General features: G+C 42.1%; 1 protein-coding gene across 1 annotated transcript in view; it reads right to left on the bottom strand.

Annotated features, from left to right (window-relative positions):
* The window catches only part of C1QH1orf87 (chromosome 1q C1orf87 homolog), a 333,284-nt gene that overhangs the window by 67,890 nt on the left and 243,255 nt on the right, over positions 1-22,139 (bottom strand). Inside the window, exon 7 of the mRNA XM_069642765.1 lies at positions 17,400-17,550. Coding sequence (XP_069498866.1) covers positions 17,400-17,550 — 151 coding nt within the window. The remainder of the gene's footprint in view (positions 1-17,399; positions 17,551-22,139) is intronic.

The raw sequence follows: 22,139 nt of genomic DNA, 5'->3' as shown, positions 1-22,139 counted from the left end.
CATCGTTCACATGGTCTCCTCAGACCCCGTGTCTCCAGGCAGGCCTCCCTGAGGCAGGCCGCCCCCCTGCAATCCACATAAGTGTGTCTCCATTCAGCAGTCTTCCTGTGCCTTATCTGCACGCCCCAGGCCCATCCAGCCCACCCCCCTCTATCAAAGGCGGTTCGCGCCAGTGGATGCGCGCTGTCAGGGGCGCGAAAGGCCAAGGTGCCAAACTACATGTACACTTCAAAAGGTATCTTACGCCCAGGGGCATTCGTTCACATGGTCTCCTCAGACCCCGTGTCTCCAGGCAGGCCTCCCCTGAGGCAGGCCGCCCCCCTGCAATCCACATAAGTGTGTCTCCATTCAGCAGTCTTCCTGTGCCTTATCTGCACGCCCCAGGCCCATCCAGCCCACCCCCCTCTATCAAAGGCGGTTCGCGCCAGTGGATGCGCGCTGTCAGGGGCGCGAAAGGCCAAGGTGCCAAACAACATGTACACTTCCAAAGGTATCTTACGCCCAGGGGCCATCGTTTACATGGTCTCCTCAGACCCCGTGTGTCCAGGCAGGCCTCTCCAGAGGCAAGCCGTCCCCCTGCAATCCACATAAGTGTGTCTCCATTCAGCAGTCTTCCTGTGCCTTATCTGCACGCCCCAGGCCCATCCAGCCCACCCAACCCACCCCCTCTATCAAAGGCGGTTCGCGCCAGTGGATGCGCGCTGTCAGGGGCGCGAACGGCCAAGGTGCCAAACAACATGTACACTTCAAAAGGTATCTTACGCCCAGGGGCCATCGTTCACATGGTCTCCTCAGACCCCGTGTCTCCAGGCAGGCCTCCCCTGAGGCAGGCCGCCCCCCTGCTATCCACATAAGTGTGTCTCCATTCAGCAGTCTTCCTGTCCCTTGTCTGCATGCCCCAGGCCCATCCAGTCCACCCCCCTCTATCAAAGGCGGTCCGCGCCAGTGGATGCGCTCTGTCAGGGGCGCGAAAGGCCAAGGTGCCAAACCACATGTACACTTCAAAAGGTATCTTACGCCCAGGGGCCATCGTTCGCATGGTCTCCTCAGACCCCGTGTCTCCAGGCAGGCCTCCCCTGAGGCAAGCCGCCCCCCTGCAATCCACATAAGTGTGTCTCCATTCAGCAGTCTTCCTGTGCTTTATTTGGACGCCCGAGGCCCATCCAGCCCACCCCCCTCTATCAAAGGCGGTTCGCGCCAGTGGATGCGTGCTGTCAGGGGCGCGAAAGGCCAAGGTGCCAAACTACCAAACTACATGTACACTTCAAAAGGTAACCCACGCCAAGGGGCCATCGGTCACATGGCCTCCTCAGACCCTGTGTCTCCAGCTAGGCCTCCCCTTGAAGCAGGCCGCCCCCCTAATACCACGACATACATACGTCATTCATTCACAAACACACCCCTGCTTCTAATACTTTATAAACCACTTGATATGTCTCATGAGAACATCTTTGTGCTTTGCAAGTCAACTCCTGAACGTGCTACCTGGCAACCACTGAGATCTACGCTAATCTACTAGTCGTAGTGCTATCCGAGAACTTCTGTGACCACTTAGAGCAAACCCATCAGTGTGCTACCTGTGGCCACCACCTATTCTCCTGCAACATACTGCTCTGCTTGCTGAATCCAACTGTTTGTTGGTCAAGGTAAGGCCATGTATCCTAGTCATATTTCGCAGATTTTAAAATTTCTATCCATTTGCGAGTAGAGTACACAATAGTGCTATGTTCATTGGTCTCATTGCTATTGACTTGAGTTTCCATTGCTATGCTATCAATAGATCTATTTATTTTCATCTTTGTCTATTGTCATCGAATTGCATCCTTCGGGGGTCCAGTCTATAATGTAAGCATGTTTCCTTCTCGTGCAAGACAGAACATCCAAGGGACGAGTCACATGCTCAGATTTTAGTCACATCATTTATACATTTCTGCAACTTATGCAAATACTTAGCCGAACATAATGAAGTGGTATAGTTCCTGCAACCAAAACAAACCTTGCATTGATCATTGTATGATTCATTTACTTTTGTATCAGATCTTTATTCATGAAGATTGTATAATAATGTCGATATTTACTTTTCAGATTTATCAACAATGCCTGCCTGTTCGATTAGCGGTTGCCCTTCGAAGACCCATGCGAAATCTGAAGGCACTACAATGCATGTATTTCCAAAAACTGTTGATCGAATAAGAGAATGGGTCAGACATTGCGGATATCCACTGGATGAGCTGGAAAGTAGAGTCCAACAAGTCTTACAGGACAAGAGGGGTGATCGATACCGCATCTGCAGCCGGCACTTTTCCTTGGACATGTACACAACATCTTGGGTAACAAAGAAGAATAAACGGCGAATGACACGGAAATTGATCGAAAACGCTATTCCCACTCTATTCGTCCACATTCTGCCACTGCTGAGTCAAGTGTCCGGATTTAGCTTTAGGCCTTGCGGTAGTGTGTAGGTAGCCGAATGGATTAATTGATATTGTAGGTGTTCTATCCCTTGTAATAATTTCGATATTGATATGAGTGTATAGTTTTTTGAATAATGACATTTATCATATATTCTTTTTCGATTTCATAACCCGCAAACGCAATGTATATATATATATGGGAACAGGGAACTGTGCTGTATTGAGCATTTTTCAAGTATTCTGTCGCCTTACATGGCTATTTTTAATATTGGCATTTCATTATCAATCATTAATTTACCTTTACAACTTCTTGACTATCCCTTGAATCTGAAGCAAGAACATTCTACATCCTTGACGTGGTCGCAGTTATCAACCACTTCTAATCTTACTGGGCTAATCCGCTACACACTTGTTTTATGCATGTCAAGTAATAGTTTATATTCTATTGCGTAATTATTTTACCGAATGTTTGGTTAGTGCTTTCCAATTGATATACACCTGGTGTTTGTTTTCAGTTATAATTAGTGTTATCCATACTAATGCAAGTACTGTCTTTCAGGGAGATGCTGAAGCGTCCGCCACATCTACAACATTTCTAGATGTTCTTCACCAGCAGGAGGTATGGATACTGACAGCTCCATCGAGCGTCATCATCAGAGCTGGAATTCTTGTCGTTTGATTGTTCTACACAATGTTTCATTCGTGGTTAGCCGTTGATATGTACCTGTGCTGTCGACCCCAGGTGTGTGTTATGTTTTCAATATTGTAATCCTCACTAATGTAAGTACTATGTTTCAGGCAGTTGATGGAGCGTCAACCCCTGCACTTGATGCAGAGCCTGACATTCAAGTAATTCCAGGAGAAGTGGAAGCGGGACCATGCGTATAAAAATCGGCGCAACAGCTTTCGGAAGTGCCCACTACATTTGCAACATCCATAGATATTCTTCAGCAGCACAAGGTATGGATACTGACAGCTCCATCATGCGCGATCATATAACGTGATTCCATTTGCTATACTTTCTTCCCTATTAACGCAAGTGCTGTGTTTCAGGGAGACGACAAAGCTTCCACTACAATCACAACATCCAATTTAGATGATGCAGATGGAAATAAATCGGAGAAATAAGTCGATGAAATGTGATCATATTTAGATTTTCCTTGATTCTTTTAGACAATGCATCATGTGTGGTTATCTCTTTATATGTACCTGTGCATTCGACCCCAAGTGTGTGTTATGTTTCCAATATTGAAAACCATACTAATGCAAGTACTGTGTTTCAGGGAGACGACGGAGCTTCCACTACAATCACAACATCCCATTTTGATGATGCAGATGTAAAGGAATCGGAGAAATAAGTCGATGAAATCTGCATACTTATATTTTCCTTGATTGTTTTAGACAATGCATCATTTTTGGTTATCTCTTTATATGTACCTGTGCCGTCGACCTCAAGTGTGTGTTATGTTTCCAATATTGAAAACCATACTAATGCAAGTACTGTGTTTCAGGGAGATGCGGATGCCTCCTCTCCAATACAACCATTCATGGCAGTCCATGCAGAGCCAGAGGTATGGATACTGACAGCTCCATCGAAATAGATCATCACTGGTCGAATACTTGTCGTTTGATTGTTGCACACAATGTTTAAATCGTGTTTGGCTATTGAGATGTACTTGTGTGTTTGTCCTCACGTGTGTTTTATGCTAACAATATTTTGATACATAGTAATGAAAGTACTATGTTTCAGGGAGACGATGGAGCCTCATTCCGTGCTGTCTATGCGGATACAGAAAATATAGTTGTTGCAGCGCAAGAGGAAGGGAGGACATGCGGAAACGAATCGGAGCTACAGTGTGCAGATTTTGATGGTTGAGTCAAAAAAGTTGCAAAGAAAAAAAAACAAAAAAAGGTTAGTTACAAACATTTCATAATTTAAAAAAAATGTTTGTGCTGGGGACTATTTTATGTTTTTTTCCAGTCAATTGGACTACACTTTATCTTGTGTTTAAACTGAACATCCCTTTTCCAATCTCTCCTCCAGTTACCCGTGGGTGTCAGAACTATACATACACAGACAGTGAAGCAAATGAGAGATGTTGCTTTCCAGACCATGTACACTATGGAGGAACTATTAATTGAGGCGAGGCGTGTTCAGGCTCGAGATGCTCATGTCCAATGGCCAGAACATGAATTAACTGTGTTTGGAGAATACAGCAAAGTTGCATTGGACCATTGCTACAGTGCGACCGCAATACCACAAGAAGATGTTATTGAATATATTGAAGATAGCTCTGAAGTAGTTGCAGATCAATTCACACAATCTACACCCGCCAAAAATTTGCCACCCAAAAACCTGTCGACATTGTTGTGTTCTCCCATCAATGTTGAAGTAATAGATGTCGAAATGACAGAGAGTGAACCAGCCGCAGCATCCATAGATGCATCAGAACTTGAAATCAGCGATATTACTTTCCAATGTGTTGAAATCTCCACAACGTCACAGGCCGAAACAACGCTGACGCAGGATGACAGTCTAATGAAAGAGAGCAAATACATTGTATTCGACAGTTGTTTGATGGAAATTATAAGTATGCTGAAATGTGTGCATTCCATTAGAGGGAAGGTATGTGGGAAGCCATTGATTGATGTGACTCGTCAAATAAAAGGCAGTAATGTCAAAATAAATGCCGCCTGTAGATTAAATCATAGGTTCTCATGGTCTGCACAACCGATGCTGGGGAAACTGCCAGCAGGCAATCTACTGTGTGCAGCTGCATCACTTTTTAGTGGCTGCAGTTTTAGAAAGTTAGAGGCTTTGTTTCAGTTTGTGGGACTCCATTTCATTTCTAAAGCGCTGTACTACATATACCAACGTGATTATCTGTTTCCGGCCATTAGTGATGCTTGGAAAATTGAACAATTGTCTCTAGCAAGTACATTCGAAGGCAAACGATTCAGGCTAGCTGGCGATGGACAGTGCGACAGCCCTGGATTTTCTGCCAAGTACTGCACCCACCACTTTCAGGACATGGATAGTAAGAAAATTGTGAGTTCGGTGGTCGTGCAGGTAACACAATGTACATCGTCAATGGCCATGGAGAAACTCGGATTTATAAAATCAGTCGAATATCTACAATCAAGGGGAATGCACATCGACCTCATAGCCACGGACAGACACGTTTCAATTGCCAAGACAATGAGAGAGCAGTTCCCACATATTAATCATCAATTTGACGTATGGCATCTTGCTAAATCAATCAGTAAGAAAATCTCGGCTGCAGGAAATAAAAAAGGTTTTGAAAGTATTTTGCAGTGGTCCCATTCTATCACCAACCATCTTTGGTGGAGCTCAAAAACTTGTGAAGGGTCAGTGGAAACACTACTTGAAAAATGGCGGTCACTGCTGCACCACTGTACCAACGTTCACCGCTGGACAGCAAATCAACATTTCCACCAATGTGAACATGGCCCTTTATCCCCAGAGGAGGCACGGAATAAGAAGTGGTTGATTCCATCTTCACCGACACACAAAGCCATTGAGAAGATTGTTTTCGACAAAACTCTATCAAGAGATTTGAGAGGACTGACATAATTCTGTCACACAGGAGATTTGGAGGTGTTCCACAATATGTGCCTAAAGTACAGGCCAAAGCGCTTTCATTTTAGCTTTCGGGGCATGAAACATCGCACTCTACTAGCGGTCTTCGCCCATAACAGCAATGTCGGACATGAACAATCTAGGACTCGGGGTAAAGTAAGGATGCCTCGCTACACTAAGGTGTTTTCAAAATGAAATAAGCAATGGGTGATCAAACCAGTCTATGATGAAATGCAGTTCGACTTTGTGAAAGGCCTTATTGTTGCTGTGTTAGAGAAGCTCAGATATGGAATTTTGGACGTTTCTGTGCAGAGCAGTGATCCATTGCCACCGAACATTGCGACTGTGCCATGCCCACCCGAAGCACAGCTGGTTGTGAAGTACAAATCCCAGTTTAAATAATTGCAATACGATTGTCTTTTTGTAAATAAATGTTATTGTACAGTGTACCTGTAACCCTAACCCCTACCATCACCATCATGGGTGGCGAACAAGCTGGGTGTCATCTTTGAATTCTCTCTATTCACCTCATATATGTGTATGTATATATTTTTCTCATGTCTCATCTCATGTAAATGTAAATGCTGCGCACTGTTGCGCACTGTTAACGGAGGGGAGGCTTGCGTATTGCAAATAATAAAACAAACAAACAAACAATAAATCTCACTTTTAACTCAACTCCTGTGGTACTTTATACTTTCCCTGACCTTCCGCCAAAAATTAAATGTCTCAATTTGGGCTGCAAAGCTCGCAGACAACAGGGACAAAATTGGGGCACTTAGAACGCGCCAAGCGGGCTGTGGCATTTGGGAGAGAAGCCAGTTCGCATTTGCACATTGAGGTGCACTACATAGAGGGATTCTAAACTTCAAGTTCTCACAGATGCCTTTACTACGTGATGTTGCAAATAAAGAATGCGAAGAACAGCGGCTTTGATTTTCAGCTAGCGCCCAGATGAGGCCCACAAGTCGCACTGGAAGTATAAGGGTCTATTATTTTTTACCTTGAGACAGGGACCATGCCGAAAGAACTACATTTGAAGTGGGTGCGCAATAACGTAAGAGACGATAAGGCAGAAAATTCAGAAACTAGACCGAGTTTCATTTTAGTTCAGTATACGAAAAATCGTTGTCAAGAGCACGGTCCGTTTTACAGACTGCATTACGAAGAGACACAATGGAAATTTCAAATATAATGTGAGTAAATCTTTACACGCTTTTATACCGGAATGAAGATTTAATGGATGGATGCATGAATAAATGAATGAATGAAGAGCTAAGAAAAGCAAGGAAAACGTGTTTGTAGTGGGCACATGGGCATGCAGGTCCACTGGTCTCACCGATCTCGGTCCTTGGCCCAGCCACTTTTCCCTGCACTGCCTACCTGCACTACGGGACTGTCTCTGTATCCTTCAGCCCCTTCTCCCGGCATTTACCTTGCACTTGCCACCAGCTGGCCCTATTATTTAATTTGTATTCAACTAACCATGTACAACACTTTTACCCCGCCTCCCCCCTTCCCCATGCGCGATCAGAAAGACACCTGGCCTAGTAGGATCGTTGTCTGTCTGCCCTTGTTCCCCACCTGCCTCGTCGCGCCTTGAAACACTTGAGCATAGGCGCGTTACAAATGCCATATCATATATCATATCATTCCTCACGCATGTAGACTAACTGTCGTTTATCATTGTGTGTTGGCCTCGATTTATTTCATTACTTTTCGCATTGATTTTAGAGCCGAACATACTCCATTGAACTATCCTTGCAAGCAAATAGTTTCTGATCGGCTGTAATAAATAAAATGAGTAATATTAATGAAGATCGGCTGGCGAGGCTAATTATAATTTTTTTGTTTTCATAACAGGTATTTGCTCCCCTTCTGCTACTGCCATCGGTTTGAGACACCAGCAGACGGTTTCTTCGTGAGACACCTGCAGCTTCGTGTGAACAACTGGAGCACACTGACAATTTTAAGGGACGATCGCCAAGGGCCCACATGCCCTTACGCTGTACTAGTGGCTAGAAGCAACATATCAACCTTTACGATGGACTAGTGCCTAGTTGATGGAACAACCTTGCGGTTCACCGTGCTTCCAAAGTGCTTCTTTTAACGAAAGGCAACACCCTGTGTACCATTGCGGATACAGATAAAAGAAAATAAATGGCTTTCGGAGTTCATATGGCAATTGCTGAATATTCTCTAAACATTTAATGTCAAATAAATGTACTTTCCCAAATGTACCGTGTTGCTGTTTGATTTTAAAGTACAGTTTCATATTCCGAATTGTGGCGCGCTGTGTTGGTTTCCGGGTTCTGTGTGAAGTCGCGTAGAAGACGACTGGGCGCGTTTGCCTACGCAGCACAGTAACGTCACGGAGAGAGGCGGGGAATATGAATGTTTGGATAATGTCAGGCTCAGGGGCGGGGGAAGTGCCGCAGAAGCAGGTCAGCCAGGGCGATGCGGCAAGTTGTAGGATTATCACAAAATGGCGGCGCCCTGGTGCCTGTTTTCGCGTGCGTTTAATGGACGAAAACTCGGGTAAGGTCCATATGAAAGTTTTCTAAAATCGAGCCACTTAGGCTTAAAAAAACATGGCCGACCCGTAGGGACAATAAAAATTTTTACTAGACCATGCCTTTAAGCTCGATCTGCTTAGAACTATTTTCCCCAAAGACATAGTTCCCTCCTTACGCAAGACTGTGCAGAATATAGTTAGATGTTTTAGTGTCTTGTCATGTAAACCGCAGTCTAGAGGTTTTAGGGGTTGCATCATTTTGAACCCACAGACTTTTACGCTCTTTTGTTTGGAACAGATTCAAGCGGAATTTCATGTAGAGATTTCGGCGATTAGTATCCGGAAATTGTTTGAAATAGTTTTGGATTTCATTGACTGATGTTTTCGCACTGGGAATGTCTTTCATGATGGTATGATGCTGGCATTGTTCTTCCGTTGCGATCCAATCACTTTTCCACAGTATTTTGTTTTTTTTTACATGATTCGGGTTAGTGTGTAGGGTGTCAATGCAAGTATCCAGTTCTTTTAAGATCATCTTGTATCAGTTAGCCAATAATGTAAGAACCTGCTTTTCATCGCCATCTTCTGCATTTTGCAGAATTTTGAACTGCGCAAGAATATCCTTGATTGTGATTTTCCGGTACAAAGTTAGCATGTTCCAGCATATTCTAGTGTGTATTGTGTATAAGTCAGACTAAGTTCATACCTAATACATGCTGTAGGAGTTCCTTTAGGCAAGTGTAGCCTGTTTAGAATTGCAGCTTGATTTGCTAGTTGATGGCATTTGATTTTTATGCTCACAACCCACGGGGCGTCGTTCAAATTTGAATTAATCACTATGCCCAAGTATCTGATGCTGGATGTGATTTGCAAAGGTACATTTTCAAGATGCCATCGAAATCGACTTAGCCGCTTTTTGTTGGTACCCCTTGAGTCTTCCAAGACTAGAATTTCTGATTTTGAGGGATTAATAGTTAGTCCATTGTTCTGGACGAACACCTCTAGCGCATTTAGTTTTCTTTGCAGGCCTATAGGGGTCACATACAGTGGAATTAGGTCGTCTGCGTAGAGTAAACGGCTTATGTGGGATCCGTTAATAATTTGGGTGGAAAAGCAGCTGCGCTATCATGCGTCTGGTCAATGTCAGACAAGAAGAGGTTGCAAATAATGGCGGCCAAAGGGCCTCCTTGTTTTACTCCACAATAGGTGAATATGGGGGAGGATAATTTACCCGATCGATCGAGTCTAAATCAGATCTTTTTGTGCGTGTGAAGTGCTCTGATGGCCATAAGTAAGCTAGAGGAACACTTCCAGCTCACTAATTTAGACCATAACATTTCACGGTCGATACTATCGAACGCGTGAGAGAGATCGATAACAGCAAGGTAAATCGTTCCACCAGTTCTTAGTGTTTCCATTTTCATAATATTTATATTCCCCATGAGGAGATTTAAGCAACATCCAACCCTTTTTACAAAGCCAGTTTGTCTTGGGTCTATGTGATTGGTTGTGAGACTCCATTCCATTAGTTGATGTTGAAAGATGGTTGCATAGATTTTTCCCAGCACATCAAGAAGTGCAATTGGTTGGTAGTCCACGGGATTGGCTCTGTTTCCTTTATGAAATACTGGAACAATAATTGCGCTTTTCCACGGGTGGACCGAGTAGCGCGATCTTGGTGAAAAGGGTATAGCAAAAATCAGCCCACTGTTCAGCATTGGCTTTTAGGTTAAAGTTTGTCAGCCCATCGGGCCCCGGGGCTCGCAATGAGCTTAGATTTCTGATGATGTTCAAAATGTTGCTCTTCTCAAATCTGAGATCCCACTGGGTCAAAATGTGGAGTCGCAGTTCTTTTATGTTACCCTTTTTTCTATACAACTGATTATAATTAATATTCCATTCATGTTCCAAGACCATGTTTGACTGAATATCATGTTGGGTGCCCTCAAGTTGGTTGATAATACTCCAGAATTCCCTGGTGTTTTTATTCATGAGTTTTGCCAACATGGTTTCAGCATCCCATTGGATCATGATTGCCTTATGCAATTTCAGCCAGTTTCTATATGTTTGAATTATATGTTTTTAGTCTCTTTTATTTTCAGGATTATTTTCTTTCAAACATGATCGAATTTGCATTCTCATTTTGCATTTTTGTTTTAGTACTTCCAGATCAAATGTGTGTTTAGATTTGAATCCAGGTTTTCGTCGGCCTTGTTGTTTTTCGTGAAACTGAGCCAAAAGATGACGATATTCCAATTCGTAAGCCAAGCGTCATCTGAATATATGGGGAGATATTTTTACTTTCCATAATTTTAAGGCCAGAGCTTTTTCTTACACAAGTTAGAAGCCCGGCCATCGGTCTCCCCTTATCCTTTTTGATGCTGGGTTAATGGCAATTTCAAAAGCATCTAAGGTTGAATATTCTGTTAACCATGTTTCCTGTACACAGGCTATGTCCAACCCTTCCACCAGTTATATTGCAGCAAGTGTTAGAATTGTCGGGAGTTCCAGGATCCAAAGTTAATTGTAGAGCAGAAGGATGGGTCCTGGCATTAATTCAAATTTTGTCCCAATAAAGCTGTAGCGATCCAGTTCCACTTATTTGCTTTTTTCGTCAGTCTGATGCTTCGCGTCAATAGCTTTAGTTTCTGGGATGGATTCTGTTGTATTACAAGCAAGCTTAATTTGAATCTGTTCACCTGGTTTCATGGCTTGTATATTTTCATTATACGTATTCTGAATAGATGTTGTTGTCTTGATTGTTTTGGTAAGGCTTAAGGATTCATCCTTATATTTTCTCATTATGTTGTCCCTGGCATCTTGATTTATGTCTGTCTTCTTCCTTTGTGGTATAAGTGAGCCGCCAGTCATGTTGTGGTCATTATTAAGAGGATACTTATGCTCGTTCTGAGATTCAAAAAGGTCAAAGCCCAGCAAAAGAAGCACCGGAGCCGCTTCTAACAAAATATCACATATGATTCTAGAGTCAATGTGCACTTTGTCATTTTGAGGTTCCTTGAAGAATTCCACACATTTTATGTCCCCAGATTCAATAGTTCTGAGAGTTGGCACATAGTGAAGTAAGTGTAGAACATTATTGCGATTTAGCATGAGAGTATCCTTTCCAACAGGAACACGCTCCAAAATAAGACGATACTTTTATTGTGGTTTTTATCGCAATTTTGTTTGTCTTTATGGGAGATACTCGTTTACTTCCTTGATTTGATATTGGGTTCTCGTGCTACTTGTGTACGAGGGGACCATTCTGGGCCTTTGTCCACAGACATAATTCTTACGATTCCAATATCATGCAGGAAACTATTGGCATGGCCTTTTAGGTTTTCATGGTGTGTACCTACGCATGATTCACAAGTTCCTAGAGATGTTAGATCCACTTTGGTACTTGTCGCACCAGCTAGCTTTTTCCATTTTTCGTCTAGCGTTGTAAATGCTTGGTTATTCATTTTGGCATCTTTTATTTGAGGCGTCTTGTTCGGAAGCACCAATGTACAAACTCTTGCAGGTCTTTTTTCGCTACTTAATTTACCAGATTGTGGCGGTGCCGGTACCACTCGCCACCACCACAGCAGCCTCCCTTTTCCAGCCACCATGGTCATAGAAGAGAGAAGAGGGGCTACGTACGGAGCCCCGCCTTCTATAACCATGGCAGACATTTTGGTTAAGTATTCTGATTCCTTCAACGGGAAGCGCGTGGCGTCCCGTTGAATGAAGGAAAACACTTTTTTAGCACCCCGGGTTCCCACTTTGGTAACCCGGGGTGCTAATAGCATTAACCCCCTGATCCAAGAGCTGAAATGAGGGGGAACGGCCCGGTGCCCTCGTCATAGGCCTGATAACTTGGCATTACCCCCCGTTCCAGCCCTTGGAATGGGGGGTTAACTCTCTGTTGAAACTTACATCTGAAGGTGCTAGGAGTACCTGAAGCACAAAGTGTTTTGCTTTCAATCCTTGCCACTATGTTACAGATTCACTCCTTATTGTAAATAGATTATTCCTCTATGGATTCGCTTCCTACAAGTAATCAGAAAAGTCTGCTAATACCTCTGTGGAAGACACTAACTGAAATAAAAATTAGACTCCAAAACACAAATCCCACGGTGGGGAGTCCTTCTACGAACACAGATGTTTTAGCTGTTAAAAACTACATATTCTGCTAGCCTTTTGCTTAGATGAACTAGCCGGCTCTTTTATGTTGAGTGCTGCACTTTATGAGGCATTCAGAGCCAACATCTACTAGGGAATATGCCATGTTATGTGTTATTTATACATGTCATAGTATATTTTATCTATAATAATCTTGATATACCGTCCTTTATATGTAATGATTGTTATTTATTATTGTAGTTTTATAATTATAATCTTTGTTGTATTACTCTTGGATGCTTAATGTATGGTGAAAGGTTTATATTGACCATAACACCAAATAAATAAATGATTGTTTCCATAGCTCCCACAGGCGTTTCAACAAATCAAATCCTGAATCACTAAGACTTAATAAAATACACTACATCTCAAATCCATGTGTGCTCTATTGTGTAATTACACCACCTTCCTGCAGCATGCACTGCTGACTTGCCCCCATCAACGGACCAACAGTGTGGTGTTGCCAATGTTCCGTTGCAAGTGAAGAAACAGCATACTATTTTTATGGAAATCTGTTCAAGCTGGAAAGTGTAGGAAAGATTGATACAGCTGAGATGGGCAGAGGAAAACCAGGAGGTTGGCATGTGGAATCTTATTATAGGTCACAGGGGGTGATCAGAAAGCATCTCATGCATGCCTGGAGGTTCTACTAAAAAGTTTGGAAAGGGTAGTAGGAAGAGTTTGTCCCAGTTGCATTTTCCTCCTGGAATGTAAGTTTTGACTATGACAAGGAAGAATAATGAGGTGATAATGAGGAAACATGCCAGAGGTGGCGGCCGGCCCTGTAGGTAATGGCCTGCCGTCCAAGTTAGGGGCCCCAGCGCAGGGTGGCCGGCTATTACCCATAGCTCAACTCACACGCTTTTCTCGGGTGTCACCCACCTTGTAAAGAGCTGACTCACCCGCCAAAAACAAAATTGCGACACACATTGCGACACACATGGTTGAGAGCTATGATTACCTACAAGGTCGGCCCGCCACTGAGGGGCATATCGCTATTAGCACCCGTGTAGTTGCCGACATGGGTGCTAATGTTTTTTTTTTTTTAAACCGTATCTTTCCTGCACGTCCGGTTCGGGGCCGCGCAGTGCTGCTGAAAGCATCAGTTCCTTTTCCATTTCGATGACTTCAACGTCATCAGCATGGAAAACGGATTGAAGGGACAGCAGCACTGGCAGCGCCGTGCCACGCAGGAAAGGTATATTTCTTTTTTGAAAACACCATTTGCACCTGTGTAGGAAACTACACGTGTGCTACAGTGAAGGGGAAGTGGGTGCGGCTAAGGGTGGGGGCTGGCTGCCCATGTATCTCAGAACACAAGCTTGTACCCTACAGTACAGCCCGTTTTCCGAGCCTCCTGATTGGCTGGTGCCCCTCATTCTGGGGGCTGATGGCCAGTACACTGAACATTGACCTTATATAGTACTGGAAGGTAATGCAGACCAGCTCAATATACTGTATCTTCAGGGCTACATCCAGAGAAAATCTGTTTGTCCGAGTCTTAGAATGGTTTAATTTGTTCTGTTTATTACACCCTGCAATTTAACAGTCAATCACCTATGGCCACAATACAATACATTCTAACAACTGCTTTTCCAAAGAGCCAAAGCCTCTGAGAAAGGAGTTCCTGTGCCACATCTTAATTTGAGGTCTGAAATTCCTATCTGTTAACTGAATTGTCTTAATACTGTGTTGGAGTGATTTTCAAAGGCCAGATTCATTTTATTTATTTAATTTTATTGTTTGCTTGTTAGGTGCTTATACATTAAGAAAATACTCTATCAAAGTGCCCACAGGTCAAGGGAGAGAGCAGGAGTGGGAAATACATTAAAGTAAACTAAAAACACAATATATACGAGCAGTGGGGGGAAGAGGAAAACAGGATGAACCTACTATTACTTGTGACCATTCAAATAGATGTGACCGGCGGGGCTCAAGGAACTTAGTGGACCAGACCACATAATGAGACAGACAAACTGAATTCAGAATGTAAATGTCGATGTGATGGAACTGGTCAATGTGCTCATGGGCATACCGCTTGCTTATAATACCATGTCAATGTGTATGAGACAACCGCTAATTGGGAGTTGTGGAAGGAAGTGGCAAGGTTTTAACTACCTATGTGTCATAGTTATACATTTAGTAATGCATGCTTATTGCTCAAGGATGTCTTCTTGGGGGTCTCATGTAAGCATTAAGTAACATATGGGAGAAAAGCGATGTTGAATTACTCCTTTGTTTTGGTTGCTCTGAATGCCATTTGAGAAGCAATGTAAAACATTAAAGGGGAGCTTCTAGGATCGCATTTTTTGTAGAAATTGTAGAAAAGTTCCTTCGGGGTATATGAGGACAGGGAGATTATTTTTGCAATTGTAACCTTATCTTGTTATAATAAAAAACGATGTGGTACCCTGCATATCATTGAACTTCAAAATTGTGAAAAATGCAGGACACATTGGTGTAAAATTGTGCATCTTTGAAGCTGCACCTTGCCTGACCAGAGTTGTATTAATAAATGCAATCCTTTGCTGACCTGGGTGGAGTGCAGAGTCCCTCTGATGCCTCTGATTATTGACCACATTCAGAGCCATCTGTTTGGATGAGCACTTTGCATGGTGCTAATGCAAATTAAGAGACAGTAAGCCCAATACTTCCAAGAGAGGCCAGTGATAAGTGGCAATCATTAACATGAATAATAATATTTATGTCTAGAAACTATCAAAATCCCTACTACGCCAAAGTGCAAAAAAAAACAAATTTATGTTTTAATATCTGATCTATTGTGTTGAAATACTTTTGAATGGTTTCCGGCCAATCTATTTTGTGTAGCTCTGCTTCTAGTTCTATTATGGCCTGTTCTGCCTTATGTTGGGGTAGACGTTTTGGGTCCCAACACGGGAAAGAGGTTCACACTACGTAAATTGTACTAGGCCATGGTGCGGTTGAGTTAGATGCAATATTGCAACTAAATATGTGTTCAATGTGGATAGAATTGAAATGAATGTTACTTTGTGTTCTAGTTGGATACATTTTAGAGTCACAATAGGCAGCAACATGAGTAGCAGTAGCATGGATACAGTGTATTTTGCAATGTACAATTTGTACAGCTGAGAAGTATGTAGTGGGGAGCTTTATGCATGTGATAGAGGAGTTCATTGAAGGGGAAACTGACATGTGGGAATTTAACAATGGTTTAGATGGCAGACATATTTAGGGCATTGGGGAAATAGGGGGGTTCATTGGTTTCACCTACGTGGAGTCTTAGTAGGCCACAAGAGTCCCTGGATTCACAGGAATGGGTTTTTGCCTGGTTTGGAGAGCTGGGTGACCATGGAAGTGGGTAGGAAGCGCACCGCATTTGGGTAGTAGTGGTAGCATCAAGGGCTGATGGCAAGAACGGAATGGAAAGCCGTTTGTTAGATTTGTATGGCCGGATTGGGTTCTTGTATGCAAAGTGTTATTTCCCTGGGAGCACAAAGGCTTGCTGTTTGATGACCAGAAAGGTCATGCAGGGATACATTGAGAGCTGAAGGTTTATGGGCTTTCAGGGAAATAAGTAGAATGCATGCCGAAGGCTATATGAAGTGAGATGGGAGTCACAAATAGGATTACATGAAGGAATGCAGGGAAAATAGTATGGGATGCTTGGACACCTGTGAAGATAAGGATTTACTGCTGCTTCAAAGGAGTGCTTCTTTATTTCTCTCCTTCCCATTGCTTTGAGGTGTTTATGGAAAGCCTTGTACAATCACTTTCTGTGTTAATGGGTTTCTGTCACATGGTCTGAATAATAAACTTAGTTATTCATGAACAAATGTATTATATGGATTAATTCATAACTGACTATGAAAGAGGATTCCATGTCAAAGGGATTGTACTTTGTGAATGTATCCACTGGGGTTTTAGAGGTGAGGGGGTTACATTACTTTGTATTAGAGTTAGCCAATGGGGACTTGGAGGATGACTTGGTAACACCATATTTGTGATTATATAAATTGTCTAACTGCGTATATATGCTGAAACCTTGTTGTCATTCGGAGATAATGGGGTTAGTTGTCAGCTCCAAAGAACTGACTTACCCCTCCCGATCATTAGCATGCAATATATTTGCTTTTCTGACAAAAGTGCATTTGGTTCTTCACAGAAACCATTTGTTCGTATTGAAATCTTTGAGTCACTTCCTTACACTTCGCATGACTCTTTTCAGCATATTTAATTGAAAGTTTCACCATTGTATATGATAATCATTACGAATTCTCATCTCATAATTCTTCAAGGGTTTTTTATAGTTTCTAGTCATCTGAGTTTAGGCCCATTTTCAGGTGGGGGCATCACAACCCCATTGCAGCCTTACAGTAAAAAATGACAAATATATAAGTTTCATGCATCTAAAAATATAGCGCAAGAGGGATCTTTTTTTATCAGGAACCTGAATATTGTTTAAGCATAATAATTATAACGATTGGTATTATAATTTGTAGTAGAACTAGTACTGATAAAAGGCACACGTTAAACACAATTATGGTTGCTCAAATAGTAACTCTTACTGGCAATGCACGATTTAAGTTCCTTCAATCCTGCTGTGATGGCAGCATGTTAGCATTTGTGATGATTCCTCACTCTGAGGGCTCGCACACACATTGTTACTGTGAGTTATTCTCACTCATGTTTCTTTGCCATGATTAATAGACCTGATGTTACGTACTTCGAAGGCTGGCAGGAGACCAGAATGCGACCTGTCCTTATTTTGAAAAATCAGGCTGATTTTCTCCAGATCCAGTTTCCCCGCGCACTCTGTGATTGCTTGTGTCATAATCTGAGACATTTTTTCATATGCGGCTGATGAAGTGGTACTTCTGTGAAACAAAACAAAGGGAGAGTCAAGAGCCATAAAATAAGGAGATGATGACTGCAACTCATTATTCATGTTTATTTATTAACTTTATATTGAGTAGTAAAATGATAAAAATGATCAAATGACCTACTAGTTGCACAAGCACACATTGTAATCACTACACCCACAATCCTTATTGACCAAACCACACATCTACTATGTTAGGGTTCTGCAACTATTGTTTCCCTATTTTTTCTCCAAATGTAATGTTATGTAGGTGACTTTCATGTTGTTCATCTCCCTTTGAATGCTGGTAGGGGGTAGTGTTCGATTCCCCTCAGGTCATCTTTGCATTGCAGGTTTGCAAGGAATACACAATAGCTCAATAGGGTTTATTATTAGAGCAGCAAGGTTTTTCGAACAGAAAAGGCCACTGAGCAGTTCTCCTGGGGGCTGCAAAATATAGACGCACACAGATAGCTGTATTGCATCCTAGAATTAGAGACAAGCAATCTAAGATGAGGTGTTTAGTTGGAAAATTACAGTAGGGTGGAGGAGACAATAGTTGAGGAACAAAAAGGGATCCATATACATTCTTTGGAGCTCATGGGGATACACTTGCTATGAAGGGCTTGATCAAATGGGAATAACATTATTTGGACATGTTACATATGAACAATGTTTCAGAAGTGCAATAGCAATGCTTTGGGGGTAAGAGGACATGGACTTAGGCAGTGGTGACCAAATAACTTCATCATCACACTCTGGTCCATACAGCAGAAATGAAAGACCTTTCCATTACCTCCCAATGTGGTGGCTGTTTGTGATTCCTCTTTTCCAAAGGATAAATATGATTAGAAATTACGCCAGAAACTATGAGAACTGTGAAAGGCACCTCTCTTCTTCATCTCAGCTGGCATCCAGAATGGGGTCTGCCTAATTCTACCCTCTCGTGGGAGTGGAAAAGATAGGCCTAGTCTCTTTTTGTAATGATTTGCAAAATGTTGTTGCTTGTGAGGAGGTACCAAATAGCTATGATTTCAGTGATTTTGTTTTTGATGCTGCAACCAAGATTAAAGCTGTTTTTGGAAATGGCTGTGGGTTTCAGGTAAACTGCATGCTCTGGGCACCTTCCTGCATCAAGAGGCGGTTCAGGGCTCTCTGAACATTTAAGTGTGGAGGATCTCCCGCTTCAAGTGGTTTATAAAACCTTTCATTGGAGGTTTAATGCCTCGTCAGAAATTCTTGTGCAGTGAACATAAAAACAATATATGAACCCTAACAGGAAGGGTGGGTTTGCTGGTGGATCTTGGGGTGGCAAAGAAAGAAAAGGTTTGTTGATATATATTTTAGAACGGCTCAAGTTAAAGAACTATTATTTTTTTTAATTCTCCTGTGGTGATAGGGATCAGCCTTTTAAAAATGTTCTCTAAAAAGTTTGCAAAACATTGGTTTGTCGCAGGCCATCATAGCCTCAAAAGGATACAGGTTCATGTGTTATTGTGGTATCTTGCTTTGTGCAAGATTTGTGTAAGTTTTATATGAGTTGTCTTGAGAAAGTGCTTTGCTGATCATCGCTACTGAGTGTTAAAATGTTGGTGCCTGTCAGTGACTCTCTTATATTTTCATATTTATGATAAATCAACCTGACCTGTGTCAACCCCAGAACCTTTTGCTTTGACTAGGTAACTATTTTACCATGGCCCTAGGCGAAGGGGAATCTTTTTCCCCTCTCACATAGTCTTTTACTCTTATTATGGATGACTTTTCTATGTCCCTTCATAGTGTATGGTTGAAGTTTCCTATAACTTTTGGGCTTAGGCTGGTTTGCCCCTTTGGGCTTCCCTGTTCATTTCTCTTTAATATACATGGGTGAACTACTGTTCCCAAAGGGTAAAGAGGGATTTTCATCCCCGTTTACATTTTATATAGTGACCAGCACACCTCACCTTATATGGTTAATGGCAGTGGTTTTACTTTAGTGACTCTTTAGTCTTATTACTCGCAGGCTGGTAAATCAGCTTCCGTAATGCACAGAAGGGGCTGGTAAATCAGCTTTGGTCACGCACAGAAGAGACACAATTTTTCTAAAATGGTAGGCTCTCTTTTTTGCCATTTCTGGTTTGCTTGTAGTTTTTGAGGTCTTCCCCCTATATTTCTAGGCGGGAACGACCTCAGTGGGAGTTTTGTCTTGGTGGGAATCCTTTGTATTCTCTGCTAAGGCTCCAGAGTGTCTTAGAAGGCAGGAAGCAAGAGAGGAGTCCAAAACTTTGCAGCCCTTTAACATTGCCTGAAAGGAGACCCGCCTCAATGGCTGTCCTGATTGGACAAAATTGCAAAGAGGCTTAAACACACCTAATTTACTCTGGCCAAGATAAGTATGAGTAAATACTGATTAGGAAAGTGTTTCACTCTGCCCAGGGTGCATGGGAGGAATATGTGACTCTGGCATTAAAAGTCACTCTCTATACTGAAAATAGGCTAAGAGTCCACAATTTATGGACATTCCCGTCCCATGCACACCTATTTATAATGAAGAAAAACTTCAATCAAGTGTTTCCATTTCTTTTAACTTGATAACTAGTTGTTGTTAATATAAAGAATGAACTTTATATGTTTGTTGCTTTGTGTGTATGGTCAATATTTTTACTTAGTGCAAACATGAGCAACTTAGAAATGCAGTATTACATCATGTCGTTATTGCAACATCAAAGCTGGTTACAATTCCAAATTACATTCAATTCATAGTAATTCAAATAACATAAAATGTTCTAAACAAAGAGCTCTACGTGTTTCGAGAATTCCATCTCTTCGTCATGAGCAAAAAAACAATTTGTCTTCAGTTTTCAACATAGTTTCTACAAAAATTCAAAAAGGAGTCTGTCAGAAATTAAAGCCTCATATTTATCATAGGACTACAATTTAGGGGTGTGTACAAAATGTCTGTAGACTGATGATTTCACACAGTAACAGCACTCGTGAGTATTTGCAGAAGTGAATGAAATATCTAAATCTGCAACATTATGGATTATATACTTACGTAGATTTCCCACCCGCCACAGGGAGACTTGCCTAAGAAAAATGTAAGGACCCGACATCAACTTTCGTACAAATATAGGCAACCCAACATTCAGAATCAGAATAGATATCGTGCTACTAGGTGCTGCAACAACACGCCTGAAGGTAAACTGAACACCATGATATTTTAGATATGTCTTGTGAAACCTTGAGGATTATCAATTACAAGTCAATTAAAATGCAATTACTCAGAACTTCTAATTATTTACAGGTGATTTGTCCTGTGATCCTCTACAATTTTTGAATTTAAAAAGAAGCATACAGACTGTTCACACCGTTAAGAAAAAATAGGTGAAGTATAAAGATTCAAAAATCGTAAAGTCCCCTAAATTGTAGTCCTATGATAGATATGAGGCTTTAATTTCTGACAGACTCCTTTTTGAAATTTTTGTAGAAACTATGCTGAAAACTGAAGACAAATTGTTTTTTTGCGCCGTGTGATTTTGTGGCTTCATGACTATTCCCTATACAATTCCACACAGTTTCACCAATCTGCACCAAATTCTGCACAGACACATGTTAGGACCCTCCGGACATTACTGGCTACATGACATCTGGACACCCCACCCCTTTCCCCGGATTTCAGCAAAAGTGAAAATGTGGGTGTTAGTTTGTGGCTTTGCATATTTTCCTTATACAATTCCATGCTGTTTTTCCAATCTGCACCACATTTTGCACAGTCACTTGTTAGGACCCTCCGGACATTAATGGCTATATGACATTTGGACACCTCACCCATTTCCCCGAATTTCAGCAAACGTCTCTGGGTTCATGGGTTTGTGGCTTTGCTTATGTTCCCTGTACAATTCCACACTGTTTCACCAATCTGCACCACATTTTGCACAGTCGCCTCTTAGGACCCTCCAGACATTACTGGCTACATGACATTTGGACACCCCACTCTTTTCACCGGATTTCTGCAAAAGTGAAAATGGGTGGGTGTGTTTGTGACTTCACATATGTTCCCAATACAATTCCACACTGTTTCACGAATCTGCACCAAATTATGCACAGTCACCAGTTAGGATCCTCTGGATATTACTGGCTACATGACATTTGGAAACCCCACCTCTTTCCCCTGGATTTCAGCAAAAGGCCAACATTTGTTTGTGGGTTTGTGGCTTGGCGAAGCGTTGTTCCTTATACAATTCCATACTGTTTCACCAATCTGCACAAATTTGGCACAGTCACCGGTTAGGATCCTCCAGCCATTACTGGCTACATGACATTTGGACACCCCACCCCTTTCCCCGAATTTCAGCAAAAGTCTCTGGGTTAATGGGTTTGTGGTTTTGCGTAAGTTTTCTTGTACAATTCCACACTGTTTCACCAATCTTTACCACATTTTGCACAGTCACCTGTTAGGACCCTCCAGACATTACTGGCTACATGACATTTGGACAGCCCACACCTTTCCCTGGATTTCTGCAAAAGTGTGTGTTTGTGACTTCCCAAATATTCCCTATACAATTACACACTTTTTCACCAATCTGCACCATAGTTTGCACAGTCACTGGTTAGGATCCTCCGGAC

Source organism: Ambystoma mexicanum, chromosome 1q, assembly GCF_040938575.1.
Source record: "Ambystoma mexicanum isolate Mex_15411 chromosome 1q, UKY_AmexF1_1, whole genome shotgun sequence".
Taxonomy (NCBI): domain Eukaryota; kingdom Metazoa; phylum Chordata; class Amphibia; order Caudata; family Ambystomatidae; genus Ambystoma; species Ambystoma mexicanum.
Note: the sequence above shows the minus strand (reverse complement) of the source record. Positions and strands in the feature narration are given on the sequence as shown.